Source organism: Mustela erminea, chromosome 4 (assembly GCF_009829155.1).
Source record: "Mustela erminea isolate mMusErm1 chromosome 4, mMusErm1.Pri, whole genome shotgun sequence".
In the NCBI taxonomy this organism is placed as follows: Eukaryota; Metazoa; Chordata; class Mammalia; order Carnivora; family Mustelidae; genus Mustela; species Mustela erminea.
The window spans coordinates 8,491,901-8,511,990 of record NC_045617.1 but is presented as its reverse complement, the minus strand read 5'-3'; the positions used below and the strand labels follow the sequence as shown (position 1 = coordinate 8,511,990).

The 20,090-nt window shown below is 44.9% G+C and overlaps 1 protein-coding gene across 5 annotated transcripts in view; it reads left to right on the top strand.

Annotated features, from left to right (window-relative positions):
• The first annotated feature begins 863 nt into the window (after positions 1 to 863).
• The window catches only part of FNDC1 (fibronectin type III domain containing 1), a 113,574-nt gene continuing 94,347 nt past the window's right edge, over positions 864 to 20,090 (top strand). For all 5 annotated transcript variants that reach the window (XM_032338582.1, XM_032338580.1, XM_032338579.1 and 2 more), the window contains exon 1: positions 864 to 1,144. In XM_032338582.1, coding sequence (XP_032194473.1) covers positions 1,039 to 1,144 — 106 coding nt within the window. In that variant the 5' untranslated portion in view covers positions 864 to 1,038. The remainder of the gene's footprint in view (positions 1,145 to 20,090) is intronic.

The following is a 20,090-nucleotide window of genomic DNA, read 5'->3' as shown; positions in this document are numbered from 1 at the left end:
CTAGGCAAGAGGCACCAGCCAGGGTTTAAGGTCAATGTTTCAGAGAAGAGATACTGCATTTCTCTTTTTCATCGGTCCACAGTTCATACAACAATCGTTTCCTCTCTGTGGAACGACACGAAGCTGGTCAAGTTTTGGGGTGTCCGGATGGAGGGCCGGCTCAGGGTTAGGTTGTGAGCTCGAGCTGGAGCAGCTTGGCGCGGAAACCGCGGGGCAGCCGGCCGCTCTGGCGCAGGTGTCCCTGTCGCCTGCAGGGGCGCTCCCAGCCGCTCGGAGGGGCGCGAGGCTTCCGAGGGCGGGAGCGGGCCACCACAGGTGGGAGTCCAGGACAGGGAGCTCCGAAGCAGTGTTAACACCACCGATCCTAGAGGAGGCCGGGTCCGTCAAGGCCTCGGGCTGGAGACTCCCCGTACTTCAGGACGGATTCTGAGAGCAGGTGACGAGCTCCACAGAAAGGACAGCCTGAGCCGCAGGGTCCGAGGACATCAAAGCCCTCTCCTGGGCGCGCGGGGTGTGCGAAGGCCGGGCTGAGCCGCAGGAAGGGCCACGATGTGCAGAAAGAGGTGAAGGGACGTGGCTCCCGTCCCCAGCGTTGAAACCAGGGCTATCGAAGGGATCGCAGGTCACTCTTGGGCTTGGCGGCGATTGGAGCCATTTCCCGAGCCAGAAAACGAGACGTTGGACAAAGGGAGGAAATTCTCACTGCCCTGAGAATCACCGAACTTTCAGAACCACCAAGCGGGGTTCCGGGGCGCTCGGGCACAGGAGCCCCGACGCGGCACCCGGTGCCCCTCCTGCCGGAGTCCGCCGCCCCGCCGCCGGCAGGGGGCGCCCGCTCGCGGCTAAAAAGCTCGGCGGGCGGCCCGTGCGCGGGCGGAGCGATCAGCGCTGGGCCAGCGCGCCTTGGCCACCGTGCAGAGCGCGCGCACCCACTCGGCCGCGACGGCAGCGCCTCGGCGCTCCCTGACTCTCTCCCAGCGCCCACCCCGCAGCCGGCCAGCCCAGCCCGCCCAGCCCGCCGCGCACCCCGGGCTCCCGATGGCGCCCGAGGCGGGGGCGGCCCCGCGCGCGCGGTGCCCGCTGCCCTGGGTGCTGCTGCTCTTGGCCGCGCTGCTGCCGGTCGTGTCCCCGGCGGGGGCTCCAGGTACGCGCAGTCCCGGGCTCTGCTGCCCGATTCCCCGCGCCTCCTCGCCGCTTCTCTGTCCACCCTCCGCGCATCACCCACCCTGCCTGTCGCTCCGGGGACCGCCGTCCCGCTCTGTGCTGTGCGTGTCGTGTCACTAACCTGTGCGTCCTCATCGCTCGCGGGTCGCGGCGCGGAGGGGCGGCTGGGGACGCGGGGTCTGGGCACTTGGCACCTGGCGCATGGGAGTCGGGCGCGGGGACACCATGGGTGCCGGGGACCTCAGTGCCCTTGGTTTCAACTTTGCCGTCGAACGCTCCAGAGTCCGGAGACTCGAGCAGTCAGGCTAACTTCCTGGAGAGATTCAGGCAAAGGAAAAACAAAAAAGAAAAGAGAAAAGCGACGCTTTGGCATTGCGGTGGAGGTGGGGGTCTTATTTTTCTTTGCCCAGAATTTCCCTGTGGGCATCCTTTCCTTCAGTTCACCTGCCCGGAGGTAGGGATGCCTGTTGGAGGGTGGCACTCGGGAGACCAGAAGGGAGGCAGGGAGGCAGAACTCTTCTAGAAGCGCACGGGGGGAAGCTGCGAGCCGCCCCGGGGGGGTGGGGGGTCGGGTACCCCGGCGCCCAAGCGTCCGCGGCACTCGGACGGAAGCCAGTGGGAACTGTGGAGCTGGGGGAAGACTTTGGTCTTGAGAGGAGGGAGAGAGAAAGTGGGAGAGCCGATTTGGGAGAAGCTTGCCCTTCCCCGAAGACCCAGGGCTGGAGTTGGGAAGGATGCTTTCTTTCGGGGATGAAACGTGAGCCGCGCTCTTCAGAAAATACCAGCGTGCTGGTATCAGAAGTTCTGAAGGTTTCCTGCAGAGAGTTAAAGTTTGTGGTGGGTTTTTCATCCCTAAGCCTTTGGTGGCCCTTGTTCCCACCTCCTGTGCAGGCATTTTCACACTTGAAACAGCGAGGCTTGTATTTATGCCATCAGTTTGTAGGAATCCAAGAAGTCCACATTTTTGTTGATACTATTCACTCCCAGCTGGGTTATAAAAATTCAGATGTGATTCCAAGGAAGGCTACTTGCTTGATGATGCTATTTAGTGTCCTTATTGCCCTTTTAAAAAGGGGAAATGAGGGACAGTTGGGGGGGGTCACATCTTGCAGTTCTTTATGGTGGGTACCTCTGCAGCAGGTTCATCTGCATGGTGGGATGCCCGAAGTCATTTCTTCCTAAAAGGCAGGACCAGTAGTAGATTTTGTTTTCCTCTCTTAACAATCTCTAGGAAAGCATTCACTGAATATTTGGTGCAGTAGTTAACGAGAATAAAGCTATTTTAAAGCCTTTCTCTCCCACCTACAACCCATGGCTTTTTTTCCCCCCACTAAATTAAGTTTTCTGAATGTTGAAAGAGTTTTTGTTTCAGAAAATGGGCCAGAGCTGGAAATAATGCTAACCTGGCTTCATGATGATTCCAGCTTTACTCCTGCTGGATTCCTCTGCCACCTGCCCAGTGGGTTACATTTGCGTGTGCCTGGAGTCAGGGTTCTGTGTGGCAGCTCCCGAAATGCTATGCCCTCGCTTGCCTTCTGCTCTGTAAATTCACTGAGCCATGGAATGTGGGAGCTGGAATGCTTGCTGGCACTTTGCTCGACTGTGTTGACGTGGGACTTGCAGGAAAATGATGATCAGACTAGAAATGGACCAGCACATTTTGAAATGAATATCTACTGCCTTTAAATGAAATAATAGAAGGGAAGGAAGAGATATAATCTGCAGATAGCTCCCCACTGCTGTGAAAGAAATCATGGGGCACATAATTTATTTCATCTGCTCCTCTGGAAGGCTTCCTGTCTGTCCTGCCGTACATAGTTGCAGTCGCTCTTCCAGACTTGGATTCTGGGTCTGATAGCAAGGCCATGGGCACACCGCTCCTTCTCTGGCTGAATCAACACATGGGCCCCGCTAGCTGCTTGAGTCAAGCCTTCCCCTGCTCCCCAGACCTTGGGGGCCAGAATCCTTGTAATGAAAGCACCCAGGGCCACTCTAAATGGCAGGCCACCACAGCTCAGAGGAACTTTCCTTAAAACAGAGGAGATTTGCAGGGCACACGAAAGATCAAAAGAAACCCTTTACTTTGGTGGTCCATTAAAACATAAACCAAAATAAGCAAGTGATCCCTCCACCATCCATCCCTACAATAAACTGTTAAGCAACCATTGAGATTACAGTGGCACTTGCCAGTCTGATAGGACACATATCTCTAAAAATGTGAGGACACACACTCACATATATTTCTAGCAGTTCTCTTAGGGTGGTTATGGGTGACTTTAATTTTTTTTCTTTAGAACCTAAATATCCTTTCAGGGAATTTGCAAGGTCAAAACTATCTTCAAAGAAATGGCAAGATACTGTGTTTTGTTTTTTTTTTTTCACCGTGTTGATGTTTGCTGCAAAGATAGAAATCTTGGTGGGTGAAACCGCTGGTATTTTAGGGTGAATTGAGGTTTTGGCACCATAATGAACTCATAGTCATTGAAGTGAAGAAGAGATATGCCAGTTTCAGTTAAGAATGTCCTGGTGCAACAGTAAAAATTATTAATTTTACAAATCTCTACCCTTGAATGCATGTCTTTTTAATATTTTGTGGGAAGGAACAGGAAAGGGACATAAATTACTTCTGCGGACTGCCCAAGTTCAGTGATAATCCTGAAGAAAAATCATGAAGAAAATCCTGGTAATCCTCAAGTAATCCTAAGGAAAAGCTCTTGTGTGATAGTCTGAGTTGTGAACTGAACTAGCTTCTTTTTTCATGGCACACCATATTTACCAGAAAGAATGACCACAGACAAACTTGGGTATTTGGCAGACATCTTCTCAAAGATGAACAAGGGGACCTGTCACTTCTAGTAAAATAGCTGATAATATGTCTTGCCAGTGATAAAATTTGAGCTTTCAGATGAAAATTGGAATTTTGCCAAGTCATCTCCAATATCATTTGAAAGCTTCCCAATGCTTAAAAACTTCTCTAACAATATTGGTGGTGAGATAAATGAATGTGATTGTCTAAATATTGTCTTATAAAAATGTGTCAGCATTTAGATAACTTGCATAACCAAGTGAACCAGTAAATTCCAAGTGACCAATGCATAAAGTTACCAAATCTTGCCTAGCTAAAAGATCCAGCCAAAGTGCAAGAGAGCCCAGTGGATCTTTCATGTAACAAAGTGTGAAAAATTCTTTATACAGTTTCGGATTCTACATCACAACCAACCTTGAAGAAACTGCTACTTGATGAGTTTTGGTGTAGTATCAAAGATTTTCCAAAAAGATTCATGAGGCTGTTAAGATACTTTTCCAACTACAGAGCCGTGTGAAGTTGGATTTTCTTCAGGCACTTCAACTACAACATATTAGAATGGACTGAAGACGTAAGCAAAGAAGAGATCCTGCTGTCTCCTATTGAAGGGATGTGCCAAAGTGTAAAACAATGCCACTCTTCCATTTCTTTTTGTTTTGGAAAACAGTTATTCTTCATAAAATATAAGTTTTTTTAATGCCAATATGAAATGGCTTACTGCTGCTATTTTAAAATGATTTAATGCATGCAGAGGAATGCATGCCTAGTTTATATTTCTGGTTAGTAGATCACAACAGATAAAACCAACATAAACATAACCTCTGGGAGATGGTCATTAATTTAAGAGTAGACAGGATTCCAGAGAAGAGGAAGTTTGATAGCCACTTGCATAGAAAGGGGAAGTATGTCCTCCATCAAGATGCCTGACTCTGAGACTCAGAGTGGTGTCCTTCACATGCAGTGTGGCCAGCCTTGGGCCAGCTAGTCAGTCTCCACTAGTCCAAGTGAATGGAAAGATTCCTTCCAACTCCAAAGTCTTTTGGGGTCTTCCTATGGCCCAATCTATGCCCAGCTCTGCAGGGTTTCCCACCTACTTTTGTCCTCTTTGAGAAGAAAGGATGGATATACCCTTTCCTTTTGTCATGTGCATTGGAGCCCACCCAGATGAAAGAAATGTTTAATTCATCTACTGAGCATGCAATTTGTTGCTGTGGAATCAGAGGTTATAACAGAATTTCAGAATGATGATTCATGTCCTTGAGGAGTTGTCACCGGATGGTTCCAGAGGTGACATCTGGCCATTCGTATCTCTAGTTGAGTTATAAAGCCCCATTTCCTGAAAACAGGCAGGGGAGGAGGTGAGGAGTGTGTGTGTGTGGGGGGGGGTTGTATTAGTTTCTTATTTATTGTTGTAACAGTTCATCACAAATTTAGTGGCTTAAAACAACACAAATTTGTTATCTTGTAAGTCTGGAAGTCTGAACTCTGAAATAGGTCTCACTGGGCTAAAACGAAGAGTCGTGTTCCTTCTTCAGGGTCTTGGGGAGAATCTGGTCCTTACCTTTTCAGGCTTCTAGAGGTGCCCACATTCTTCTAGCGGCCTCTTCCAGAGGTCCTGTCACTCTGCTCCTTCCCACACTTTACCTTCTGTGACTCTGACCTTTGTGTCTCCCTCTTTCACTTATGAGGATCCTTGTGATTCTATTGGACTCACTGGAATAATGCAGGATAATCTCTCCATCTCTAGGTCCTTTACTCAATCACATCTGCAAAGTCCATTTTGCCAATGAGGTCACATATTCACAGGTTCTAGGGACTGGGAGATGCCCATCATTGGGGACTGCTATTCTGCTACTGCAGTTGAGGATTGGGGGGGAGGCTAAAAGCAACCATTTCGGGAAGGACCCCATCACCCGTCACTGAATGAGGAGCAAACATTTCTTCATTGTTCCTATGGAACTGGGGATTTCTTAAGTTATCATTAAGTCTCTTATCAGGACATTTTATTGCAGTCTGAAAATATAGAGGCGAGTATTTAAAGATATAAAAATGAAGAAGAGAAAACATACATATATTTACTTGTTAATCCATAGAATATTTACGTTGGAATATATCCAAACCTGAAACTTTAGGTGCCTTTGACAAGAGCTGGGTAGCTGGGGGCAGGGACAGATATTGCTTATTTCTTTTATCAGTTTTAGTAAGCAGATATTAGGGCATATGGATAGGGGTATTGGTTATACATATAAGCTAACATCTTTTCCTTCCTTCTAGAATTTATCCTTGTCTTGTTGCAAAGAGTATGAATTTAATTCTGTTTTTGAGAATTGTGTTATTATTGATTTTTTAATTAAGGAAATTTCTCCAGTATGGGCCAAATGGTAAAAATTTAGAAATTTTGAATAAGGAATCTGCCACTGAGAGTTAGGTGACGTCATGAGGAAGACAGATTCCTCCCCCCTCCCCCCACCTTTTCCTCTCGGCCCCGAGGGCGGCCGCGCTTGCGCCCAGAGGCCCTTAGAGGGCGCTGCTGGCCTTGTGGCGACGTTTCCACAGCCCGCCGGCCCCTTGCACTGGTGCCCCGGCTGCGGTGGCTTTACAGAGATAAGAAAATTAGGATAAACGTGCAGTTATCTGCTTTGGGTTTCCCTTAATGTTTGCCTTTTGTCAGCTTTGCTCCTCATTGAAGCTTCCTTCAGACAGTAAGTCAGGAAGGACAAATCTTGCGTTAAGATTGGAATTGAGTGCTTGTTAGTAATGATCCCTGGCGAGAGGGAGCATGAAAGCCTAAAGCCAAAGCACAGGTTGGCAGCCCTTGAGCCCTGGGAGACCCCTGGCGTCTCTGCCGACCCCCCAGAACTGCAGCAGCTGGAAGACGGGGAGGGACAAGGGACGTTGGAGGAGGACACGGTCCTCTTGAGCACCGTGAGTCAGTTTTGAGTGAGCTGGTTAATCAGTCTCAAGTTTCTCCCGGTTGACCTCCCTCGATGCGCGATCTAAGGCTGATTTCTAAGTCTAGCAGAATAGCTGGAGAGCTGCTTGTGTTATTAATCACATTTTTCGGCTGTGGCCCCTTGTATGTGGAGGAAATGATTAAATTATAATAGCATCATAATCTGTATGGTACACCCTACACAATTCTACTTTCATTTTTACGTAGAGTTCTTCAGTGTGCATTTTAATTTCTTTTTAATACTAACTGGCAGTTAAAAGTGCCACGAAGTTTAACATTCATTTCTATGTCATGCCATCTGATTTTCGTGACAACCTCGTGAAGTTGGTAACATCCTCCCCTCACCACAAAGGAACTGGGTTCCCAGGAGATCGCTGGCTTTCCCAAAACCATGTAGTTTGCGGTATCCCGGGATTTGGACCCCAGTCTTTTAGATCCACATCCTCTGTGCTTCCTGAAGGCTAACCCAGCTCCTGTTTGGGTGTTTGCTGAATTCCCCGTGTTTTCTCCTTTGGACTGGCAGTGGGAGCGGGTACCACCACTTTTGATTGGCTTGGAATGTCCTTCTAAGTCTACACTGCAGTCACACTGCCATTGGCTGTTGAGAAATGATTCTGTCACATACCGAAGCATGTTGAACTCTAGTAAGGGTTAAGTTCAGATGAGGTTGTAGTGAGCCTGTTGCCAGTTATGAAATCTATTTGGCATTGGGTACAAGCTCAATCTTCACGGCAGGCACTGTCCCTTCCTTAGTGACTCCTGTTAAAACTTGCCCTTGAGGGAACCCTCCTACACTGTTGGTGGGAATGCAAGCTGGTGCAGCTGCTCTGGAAAACAGTATGGAGGTTCCTCAAAAAGTTGAAAATAGAGCTGCCTTATGACCAGCAATCTCACTACTGGGTATTTACCCTAAAGATACAAATGTAGTGATCAGGATCACATGCACCCAAATGTTTGTAGCAACTATGTCCATAATAGCCAAACTATGGAAAGAACCTAGATGTCTAGATGTCTATCAGTAGATGAAGAGATAAAGAAGATGTGATATATATGTATATGTATACATATATATACACACATGTGTACAGATATATAGTATGCCTATATATAGGAATACTATGCAGCCATCAAAAATGAAATATTGCCATTTGCAATGACATGCATGGAACTAGAGGGTATTATGCTAAATGAAATAAGTCAATCAGAGAAAGACAACTGTCATATGATCTCTCTGAGAGGAATTTGAGAGGCACGACGGGTTCGTTGGGGGTATGGAGGGAAAAAATGAAAAAGATGGGATCGAGAGGAGACAAACCACAAGAGACTCTTAATCTCAGGAAAAAAACTGAGGGCTGCAGAGGTGGGGAGGGGGATAGGAGAGAGGGATGGTGTGGCTGGGTTATGGACATTGGGGAGGGTATGTACTATGATGAGTACTGTGAATTGTGTAGGACTGATTCACAGACCTGTAACCCAAAGCAAGTAATACATTATAAGTTAATAAAAAATAAAGATTAAAAAAATTTTTAAGATTTTTTAAAAATAATTTTTTAAAAAATTTTTAAAAATAATCTTTTTAAAGGCTTAAAAAAAAACTTGCCCTTGAGATCCATGCTCTGTGTCTAGTTAGTTACAGAAACCCTCAGAGTTTAATAGAGTGGTTGTCTGTGGATGCCTGATCCTTATGATGGAGCCTGTCAGCCTTGTGTTGTAACCACAAGGTTCCCAGAATTCAAGTTTGTTCACAGCAGACCATTTAAATCAAGGAACACTGCTGACAGACATTTGTTGTTAATCTATGGGTTTGACAGACATTAGTTGTTAACCTATGTCACCTCATAGAGGTGAGAAGACTGTAAGAGCATTATTAAGGTGTTTGGAACTTCTCAGAAAACAGTATTCTTTAAACACTGGGATTTGTCTTTTAGGGATTATTTTATTGGGTCCCATCTCTTCACCCACATTCGCTTCACCTGATCCGGCTGTTAATTTGCACTGTGTGAGTTTGGAAAGCTCATAATTCTTCAGACTTGTTTCTCATCTACAAAGTGAGGGGATCGGACTATGGACATGGCTAAGGGTCCCTTCTGATGATAACTTTGCGTGAGTCTCCATTTAAAGGGCATCCATCCATCCATTCATTCAGCCAGTCAGCATTAATACATGTCAGATGCAGAGATACCAAGTCTAATAAACACAGTCCCTCTGTCCAGAAGGCATAGGCAGAGGGGAGTAGGGGAGGGAATGCACACAGTGTGGTGCATATTAGGACAGTCCATGGTGGGGGGAATTGGATGGGACAAACAGGACAGCCATATTGGAGCTGGGTTTTGAGGAGAGGAGTGGCCATTACTTCAGGAAGGAGGGCCAGGAAGGACATTTCAGGTGAAGAACCATGCCATGTGTGTGAGGGCACAGAGGGGCAAAAAGCAGCGTGACAGTTTTGAAGAAATAGGCATTTCTGCTGGATCCTGCAAAGTGGCCCCTGTGAGAATGGTTACATTCGGGGCTAGAAGGACAGCCCTGCTGGATGGTCCAATGACCGTTGAAGGAGTGCGCACAGTGGGAGGTCGCACGGATGCTGAGTGGAGGACAGTGCAGGAGTCAGGCCAGAGGGGAGGGGGTTCTTTTCTATGTTCTGATTTATTTGAGATTTGGGAGGTTTCTCCTTACTTTATAGACCAAGCTGATAGCTCCCAACTACTATCTTTGCCTTCAGTTCTATCTGCAATCTTCTAGCATACCACAACCCCATCTTGGAATGGGTTCCAAGTTACCATGAGTCTCATGCCTCCACCTGTGGGTAGATTATAGTTAAGATGGGGGAGCTAAACAGTTGAATACAATGGCTTTGGGGTCAAAGGTGGTTCTGGGGATGGAATTTAGTTTCCAAGGGAGAAAACGGTGTCAGTAATTTTAGTTCATGGGGGCAGCAGCGGTGGGTAACTTGGGAAGGAGAAAATCAATGGATATTATTTATGCAGGCTCTTAGAGTCTAAATAGTGACACTCTATTCAAAGGCCACCTAAGCATCTACTCGTTCTAGGGGTCTGAAGGCTGTTATGTGGTGGACAGGTGGTTGATTAGAGCCAACAGACACAGATTGAGAAGGCAACTGTGCTGTCCTTGGCACAGGGTGGATGGCGGGTTCCATAGCACCAGCTCTATGGCTACACTAGGTGGCATTGCAGTGAGCGGTTGGGTGCACCACGATGGCTAGCTTGGGAGGACGCCGTGTTTGTCTGGGGTGAAATCCCACTGGCAGTCACTGCAGCCAGAACTCATAGTGCTGGGCAGGGGAAGAGGCCAGGGACCCCGACTATCAGGTGTGGTTTCCTGGGAGCTTGGGAGCAGCAACCTCAGCCAGGCCAGGCAATGGCAGCCTTCTGAAGACCCCGGCCAGGGGCTGCTGTTGGCCACGTGATGGCTGGGCAGACTGCCTTCTTAGTGGCATAAGATGGTGCATCTTATGACAGCAGAGTTTTATAAAATAAAGTCCCTCTAGAGAGAGGTAATGGTGCCACATAGCTGCTTCCACCTAGAAAACAGAAAGCTTTGGGAAGCCTGTTCCACAGTGAGACTGGTGTGATATGCAGGGCAGTGGCTTGGTTTCCGAGGGTGCATTCAGCGATCCTTTATTAGGAGTCTACCCTGGGGTGCTCTATTCCTCAAGCATCCAGATTAGGATTTTGGACTCCACTGTAGGCACAAAGGACTATTTCTCAAGAACAGCTTTTTAAAGTGTCATCTTTGAGGTAGCTGTAGTCACTACATGCAATTGTAAGAACAAATGCAGGGATCTCTTGTATCCTTTCCCCAGCTTGCCACCCTGGTCCAGGCCACCTTATCGGGATTACTGCAAAAACCTCCTCATTGGTTTCCCTGCTTTGGCCCTCTCTCCCTAGACCCTATTCTCAAAACAGAAGTCACAGTGGTTCTTACTTCATGTGATGCATGAAGTCACAGAAATCACAGTAGCTCCCCATCTCTCTTAGATAAAAACCCAAATCCCAACAAGTTTTCAGGGCTACACATAATCATCTTCTATACCACACCCTCCCTCACTGTCAGCTCCAGCTCCTTGGCTTCCTTGCTGGTTCTTTAATGTGCTGGGGACCTTCCAGCCCCAGTGCCTTTGTATTTACTGTTCCCTCTGCCTAAACAACTTTCCATAAACATCTATGGGTACATTTCTCACTGTCTCCAGATTATGCAACATATCATGAGGCATTATTGTGACTACTTTTTCCCAGTTTAACAGTGTAATCCTATCCCTACCCCCCAACACTTCTTATCCTGGCTTAATTTTCTCCACAACCTTTAGCCCCACCTGATAGTTCATGTACTTTGCTTTTGTAGTTGATAATCGGCTGTTGTCCTCCATTGCACTATAAGCTCCATGACAGCAGGACATTTTGTTATTTTATTCACTGAAGTCTCCTCATTGCCTAGAATGATATGCTGTCTGCAGAGAGAAGATGCTTAATAAATATTTGCTGAATGGTTGGTATTGATGTGTGCTTTCTTTGGTATTGATTACATGTGGTATACAGCAAATATATTTATGGACATGACCTGACAAGAACAGGATACGTGGGGTGGCAAGTGTGGGGCAGTGTCCTGCCTCCATCTTACTGTGACATTGTGAGGTCAGCCCCTGATTTTTGAAGAGTGTTGGCTTGTGTTGGAAGTCCATCAGCAGCTGGAGAATTATGTTTCATGGTATACCAGTTTCCAAGTGCTGCCATAACAAAGGATTGCAAACTGGGTGACTTTAAACAACAGTAATTTATTCTCTCATAGTTTTGGAGGCTGGAAGTCTGAAATCTGTAGGGCAGGGTCATATTCTGTTCGAAGGCTCTAGAAAAGACTCCATCCTTGTCTCTTCTTAGTGACTGGTGGTTTCCAGCAATTCTTGATGTTCCTTGGCTAATAGATGTGTCAGTCCATTCTCTTGTCTCCTTTGTTATATGGTCTTCTCTCTGAGTCTTCTTATAAGGGTAGTGGTCACATTGGATCATGGCTAAACTTAATCAAGCATAATATCATCTAAACTAGATTATATCTGCAAAAACCCTATTTCCAAATCACATTCACAGATATTGGGCATTAGCCTCAGCATAGCTTTTGGGGAGACACAGTTCAACCCACAACATATGGTATGCCTACCAACACAATTCTTTTTCAGTAGGTGAAAGAATTCTTGCAGCTTCCAACAGTGGGCCATAGTTGAGCCGTAGGAAGACATGAGTCACTGTGTTGTACTCTGTGCTGAACTGTCAACCCAGAGTTCCAAAGACCTACGCACATTCAATTCACCTAATTCTAGATCAAACCTGGCTGAATCCTTCATTCATAAAGTAAGTCTTTAAGTAATTAACTCATATCTTCTGTGACCAGTGACTATGCTAGGCTCTGAGGCACAGGGATACAAGGACTTAATAATGAAATCAGGATTGATATAGCAATAAATAATGGCATTGAATGTGATGTGTAGCAATATAGGATCATCTAGTACTTTCTAATTAACTTCTACTCATCAGATATGGAGTTAAATTCCAAATGTTTTTATTTTTTTTTTTTTCAGTGTTCCAAGATTCCTTGTTTAGGCACCACACCCAGTGCTCAATGCAATACATGCCCTCCATAATACCCACAACCAGGCTCATCCATCCCATCATCGCCTCCCTTCCAAAACCCTCAGTTTGTTTCTCAGAGTCCACAGTCACGCATGGTTCATTTCCCCCTCTGATTTCCCCCAATTCACTTTTCCTTTCCTTCTCCTAACGTCCTCCATGTTATTCCTTATGTTCCACAAGTAAGTGAAACCGTATGATAATTGACTTTCTCTGCTTAACTTCTTTCTTCTTCTTCTTTTTTTTTTTTTTTAAAGATTTCATTTATTTATTTGACAGACAGAGATCCCAAGTAGGCAGAGAGGCAGCCCGAGAGAGGGAAGCAGTCTCCTTGCTGAGCTGAGCAGAGAGCCCGATGCAGGGCTCGATCCCAGAACCCTGAGATCATGACCAGAGCTGAAGGCAGAGGCTTAACCCACTGAGCCACCCAGGCACCCCATGCTTGACTTATTTCACTCAGCACAATCTCCTCCAGTCCTGTCCGTGTTAATACAGAAGTTGGGTATTCATCCTTTCTGATGGAGACATAATACTCCATTGTATATATGAACCATATCTTCTTTATCCATTCTTCTGTTGAAGGGCATCTTGACTCTTCCCACAGTTTGGTGATTGTGGTCATTGCTGCTATGAATATTGGGATACACATGGCCCTTCTTTTCACTGCATCTGTATCTTTGGGGTAAATACCCAGTAGTGCACTCTTTCTGTGAAGTTGGCATTATCCTGGTCCCCAAACCAGGCAAAGACCTATCAAAAAGGAGAATTTCAGAGCAATATCCCTGATAAATATGGATACCAAGATTCTCAACAAGATCCTAGCTAATAGGATCTAACAGGACATTAAAAAGATTATCTACCATGACCAGGTGGGGTTTATCCCTGGATTGCAAGCGTGGTTCAACATTCGCAAATCAATCAATGTGATAGAACAAATCAATGAGAGAAGAGAGAAGAACCACATGGTCCTCTCAATTGATGCAGAAAAAGCATTTGACAAAATCCAGCATCCATTCCTGATTAAAACTCTTTAAAGTATAGGGATAGAGGGAACATTCCTCAACTTCATAAAATCTATCTATGAAAAACCCACAGTGAATATCATTCTCAATGGGGAAAAGCGGTTCCCTATGAGATCAGGAATGTGACAAGGATGTCCACTCTTGCCACTGTTGTTCAACAAGTTCTGAATGTTTTTACACTGATATACATAAAATTATAAGATTAGCAGGAGAAATCAGTAAATTTGTGTGAGGACTTTTCCTGGTGGTCTCACCTGAATATTCACTCAATCTTTATTTTTTTCCTGTTCAGTAAAATTTGGGATGCACCACTATCTTTCTCTTATCTAGACTATAGTCTCTAGTTGAGACTTCTAGATGATGAGGTGAGGCAGCCTTGCTCTCTCACAGACTATCTAATTTTGGACATTCTTTATGTCATAGAAAAATGACATGTCCTTTTTCTGTTGTAACATGTGCCCTGGCCGGCTATGTTTTTTCACATTTCCTACCCCATCCAACATTTGCCTTCTATTATTTTCTGATAGACTGGGAGAATTAAAACCTCCTTTTATGGTTCATAACTCTCAGAATCCACACATGTACCTGCAGATATCTGATCAAACCAGGGCCAAGGGGAGGAGAAAATAGAGGCAGAGGACACTATGCTCCTCAACTTCCCTGAGACACAGGCTAATATTTTACAGTAGTGTCATCACCACATTTTGACTCAATACCCGGAAGGAAGAAGTCTTGGAGATGAGACATGGGGTATTGTCTGAGCAACTTACGTGTCTCTCTCGAGGAACATGAGGATTTTGAACTAAGAGTCTCTGGGATGAGTTCTGTGGGGTCCACTGATGCTCTGAAATTATAAAGAGTTTTTATTATAGGAAGCAATTCAGAGCATTCTCAGGGTTAAAGGGCAGGCTGGATTAGACTCACAGAAACGCCTTGATTAAATTTCCTCTTAGAGGGTGCCTGGGTGGCTCAGTGGGTTAAGCCGCTGCCTTCGGCTCAGGTCATGATCTCAGGGTCCTGGGATCAAGTCCTGCATCGGGCTCTCTGCTCAGCGGGGAGCCTGCTTCCCTCTCTCTCTCTCTGCCTGCCTCTCTGCCTGCCTCTCTGTCTACTGTGATCTCTCTCTGTCAAATAAATAAATAAAATATTTAAAAAAAATTTCCTCTTAGAATTCAAGCTGTGAGACTCTTAAGCATAGGAAACAAACTGAGGGTTGCTGGAGGGGACAAGGGTGGGGGGATGGGGTAACTTAGTGATGGAGGGCATAAGGATGCAATGAGCACTGGGTATTATATAAGACTGATGAATCACTGACCTCTACCACCGAAACCAATAATACGTTATATGTTAATTGAATTTAAATAAAAATAAATAAATTTAAAATAAGAATTCAAGCTGTGGAAAGCACTGGTTAGGTCTCCCACACATGGGGGAAATCTCTGACAAAGACCCTCCATGAATCTCACCAATGTCGTACTTTGCTCTCTGATCATCCTGACTTGAGAAAGTCTTCCTTTCCTCACCCTCTGAGCCCTGATAATGTTCATAATTAGTAGCATTCAGTAGATATTAAGTGTCTGATACCCTTATTCTTTTTTTCATGCATGAGTACAGTGCTTCCCTCCAAAGCCTGAAGATCACTGCCTTCCTTACACAGCTGTGAATTTATTCACTTGTATTCCCAGAGCAGCAACTTGCATACTAACTCTGTGTCACCCAGCTGAGGAGCACATTCACGGAGATATACCTTTGAAGAGGGGGAATGTGGGGAATTTGACTCGGTAGATCTGTCTAATCATGGAAACTACTGAAGACTGTTTTAGGCACAGAATAGATAGGCAGATTGAAAAGGGGAAGTTGACCAGAATACATAAATTTCCTTTCAACTTTTAAGATTTTAAAATTTAATCCAAAGACTATTTCCTGAGGAATATGAAGACCCCAAGTCTACTCCTGCTATGTGAGGAGGGAGAACTGACCAAGAGCCCAGGTACTGGAAATTATGCCCAGTCATTTTCTATTGGGTTTTAATTGGTGACATCATCCCCTCTGTGGCTCTTCTGCCTCCCACATTAGTTGAGTGCCTTATGATTTTCTTTCACATTTTATTGTCACATCAGTCCTTGAGGATAGCTGTAGAAGAGGAAGTAATTCAGTTTTATATTTTCCAAGAGAAACTTTGATGACCTATTTCTTTTGTTTTAGGCCCTTCTTACTGAAAGACTTTCCACTTCTGTCCTCCAAGATGCAACTTTTCCCTTCGTTCTCCTCTTTATAACTAACGGTTCAAATTAAAATGTCTTCTTTCCAGTCATTCTTCAGATATCTATATTCTTTGGGTCCCACTGGAGATATCTTGCACACTGTTGGACACACTGAAGCTCAAAGGAAAAGCCGGGGGCCTGGGTGGTTCAGTCAGATAAGCATCTGCCTTCAGTTCAGGTCATGAATTGGGGGCCTAGGATCAAACCCCTCATCAGGCTCCATGCTTAGTGTAGAGTCTGCTCTTCCCTTTCCCTCTGCCCTGCACCCTAATCATGCTTTATCTGTCTCTCTCTCAAATAAATCTTAAAAAAATAGGAAAAGCCTGGGCGCCTGGGTGGCCCAGTGGGTTAAAGCCTCTGCCTTCAGCTCAGGTCATGATCCTGGCATCCTGGGATCAAGCCCCAAATCAGGCTCTCTGCTCAGCCGGGAGCCTGCTTCCACCTCTCTCTGTCTCCCTGCCTCTCTTGTGATCTCTCTCTGCCTACTTGTGATCTCTGTCTGTCAAATAAATAAATAAATAATCTTAAAAAAAAATAGGAAAAGCCAGGACTGGGGTTATGAATTTGGGAGCCATGATTTTATGAATGGCATTTGCAATCATGGATTAGATGTGCTAAGGAGGGAGAGAAGACAAAGCGGGGTGCATGCAGAGAAGAGAGAGGGCCAGAAGCTGGACTCTGGAGTACTCTAACATTTGAGTTCTGGCAAAGGAGACCAATGATGTGGAAGAGAAACCAGGGAGGATGGTGTCCTGGAAAGCAGGTGACAGTGGGGTCAGGGAATACAGAAGAAGAGGTACTTTGAGGAGAACCCCTCAGCTATCATTGGAAGTAGATAGAGTAAGTCAAGGACCAAGAGATGAGTGTTTGGCAACATGGACTCTTCCTAGTATTTGTAAGAGTTCACTTAGCACAATGAGCTCAGGTATCACCATGAATTCTGGTGTCACCAATATCTTTCAGGTTTTTTTTTTTTTTTAAATAGGCTCGTGCCCAGTGCAGAGCCCAGTGCAGGGCTCAAAGTCACAACTGTGAAATCAAGACCTGAGCTGAGTTCCAGAGTTGGACACTCAACCAACGGAGTCACCCAGGAGCCCCAATAACTTATAATTTTATAACTTTGGTTCTGATTTCTGTCCAAGCCTACATTTATCTCTTTAAGTTGTAACTGCAGCTGAGAGGCAATAAAGAGTAGTATAAAGAGCATTGTCTTTGGTTTTGGATTTGTCTTGGTTTTAACACCATAATGTACTAGCTGTGTATCCCTGGGGAGTCACTGAACTCTTTGAGACTCAGTTTCCTCATTTATAAAAATGGGGATACCAAAGCACAGTTGATACAGTTTTTATGGAGATTCAAGAGCTGAGAGTCATGGTAATCTAAAACTCTTTTTAATCACCTCTGAGTCCCCAGTGCCTAACTCAGAATCTGACACATGGTAGGTATTCAACGTATGTCTGTTGCAGAAATAAATGAGATGTCTGGCTCTTACTAAATGGGTAAATAACAAATATTCATTCTTTTTTTTTCTTTACTTCCCTCTCTATTTTTTCTTGTTTACATATGACCCCACTACAAAACCTAAACTCCTTGTTCATGAAGTGTGTTGAGCATTTCTTTCCTCTTTATTGAGAGATTGTTTGCCCATGCCTTTATTCATAACTATTAACTGATAATCTAAAATATTAATTTTTAAAATATGAGAACATATGTTAAAAGATGATTATTAGTAGTAGTCTGGGTTGTCATTGGGCCCATGTGGTTGTTGGCTTCTGGTCATGTCTGTCTCATTTACTCTGTTTCATACCTGTCTCTCCACAACATTTGCTTGGCTTATCTTCTAAGGGTATTTTTCAGGGAGCTTTCTGAGTAAGATGAGTGGTGATTTCAGTGACAGTAATACCCAAGTGTTTAACATAGTTAGGCAATGACTTTCACATTTTGGGAAAAGGAATGAATTTTCAGGGAGTGTTTTTTGGCTGGCATGTCAAGCAGTTTATAGTAGGCTGACTTTAAGCTGGACTAGCAAACAATGGTAATTCTTTGAGAAACTATTCCTCAGTTGCGAATTGAATTTGAAGAATGTGCAAAAGATCCCACAAAAACCTGGAAAGTACTGGGGTCTACTGGGATCTCTGATGCCGGTCAACAGCAGGCATGAGCTCTGTATTCCTTTTCAATCCATAGGTATTTTTGCTTCTCGGTCTTTTGTTTTCTTACTTTAAAAAAAATAAATAAGTAAATATATCTGTCCAATAACTCCAGTTCCATTTTCCTAAATCATTCTGGAAAGCTGGTGGTTTATATGGGGAAACATTCTTGTCTTTTCTCTGGAACAGTAGCTTTTGCTTATATTAGTTCCTGAACAAAATGGCCAAGAGCTTTAAAATTTTAAATCCTAACAATCAAATTCTGCCAGCTTTGTGGGTTAAGTTTACTCTAACTTTTGGCTGCATCATTTTCTGGACAGAAGTACTGACTCAAGTCTGTGGCATACTGACAAATAAAGTATTGACATTGTCAAAATCAAATTCCCAGAGCCGGTCCCTTAACAACAACGACAGAAATAATTTAAGTTAAAACAAAGCAGCTCTCATTTAGAAATCAAGAGAAAATGTGGCTTGATTTTATGGGTCCAGAAATGATGACAGCAGGTAGCAATGGACTGGGTACTAATGGCACAATATCTGATAAACGCTTGCTAAACAGGTCAGAGAATTGTTTATCTCACTCATCAATAATCTCAGGAGCAGAGAGGCTAACCAGGTTCTTTCCATTTTTCTGGTCTGCCATCCCAGGCTGGGCCATTACACCCAGGCTTGTCACCTCATGTTCCAAAATGGCTGCTGCCTGGTTAGGTGTCATTTTGACATCCCATGGCAGAATAAAGGAAGGTACAAAAGGTCAAAAGCACAAGACAGTGGGTCCTATCCCCTTTATAACACTTTCCTGGAAATGATAGCAGTAACTTCCTCATATGTGTCAATTGCTAGAATGGATCACATGACCACCCATGGCTACTGGGAAGGCTGAAGGATCATGGATATTTAGCATCCCAGTTTCTATTGTGGAAGAAGTCAAGGGAGGAAGAAGCCAGAAATGGATCTGCCATGACACTTTCTGAATTCAGTGCAAGTTTTAAACTGTCATAAATTAGTTGGGAAACTGGCCATTCTTGAGTGAAACTAATAAAAAATTCAACTTAAAACTCTTAGAAGACATCTTGAGGGAGAAGGCAGATTCACGTTAAGAGTATTCTTTGGGCTTTGATTTTAGTTTTTCCACTTGCTGCTTGTTTTGAAACAATTCCTCGCTGCTTCATTTTGTTGTCTATTTTGTGTGTTTTCCTGCTTTATAGATCTTCCTCAAGGTGTCTGACAGGGAGGAAGGAAGATAATGAAAGGGATTAATGTGAGGTAAACTATATTAACAGATATTCTGCCTTTATTTCTTCATCCCACTTTCTCCCCCAATACAAATAAACAACCTAGAATCTAGAATGTTCTAGGCAGAAATTTCCCATAGGAAACCATAAACCCTTGAGGGTAGTGAGATGGCATTTGAATGACAGCCTTTTTTGGGTGGAGGTGGCCTTGGGTGGGAGCTTGGGGGTCAACTTCTAAGTGATGAGGGAGCAGGAGGCTGGTTGAGGACAGAGCAGAAGCTGGCGCCTCGCATCCCCCTCTCCACCCGCTCCCCTCCGTAATATGTGTGGCATTCCTCGGGCACCCCTGACTGCCATAAAACGATAAATAGTTAACTTGCAGAGATCACAATCCTGCAGGACAGGAATCTTCCTTGCTCTACAGATGTCCTAGAGATCTACATACAGGGAGGTTACCTTATCAATAGCACAAATTTCCAGAGGCAAATAACTCTCAGTTCCCGAAGCCCTAATGTCTCCCTCCCCACCATAAACGGATCTGGAGGAGGCTGAGATAGAAGGGAATGTAAATGATAGCAGGATCATAACACCCCACCAAGAATCTCCCAACTATCTTGATGTTAATGGCTGGCCTAAGGACGGCATTGATCAAGCCACAAGGGCAAGGCCTCCTCCCCGCACCTTGTAGGCCCTCTTTAACATATGAAAACTCCATTGAAACCTCCCTTCCCCTCACCTTCCCCCAACAGCAAGGTATATAACCTGCCATCCCTCACAACCTGGGGCAGCAGCAGCTTCCTGCCCACGGGTCCTGTCCCTGTGCTTTAATAAACCACCATTTTGCACCAAAGATGTCTCAA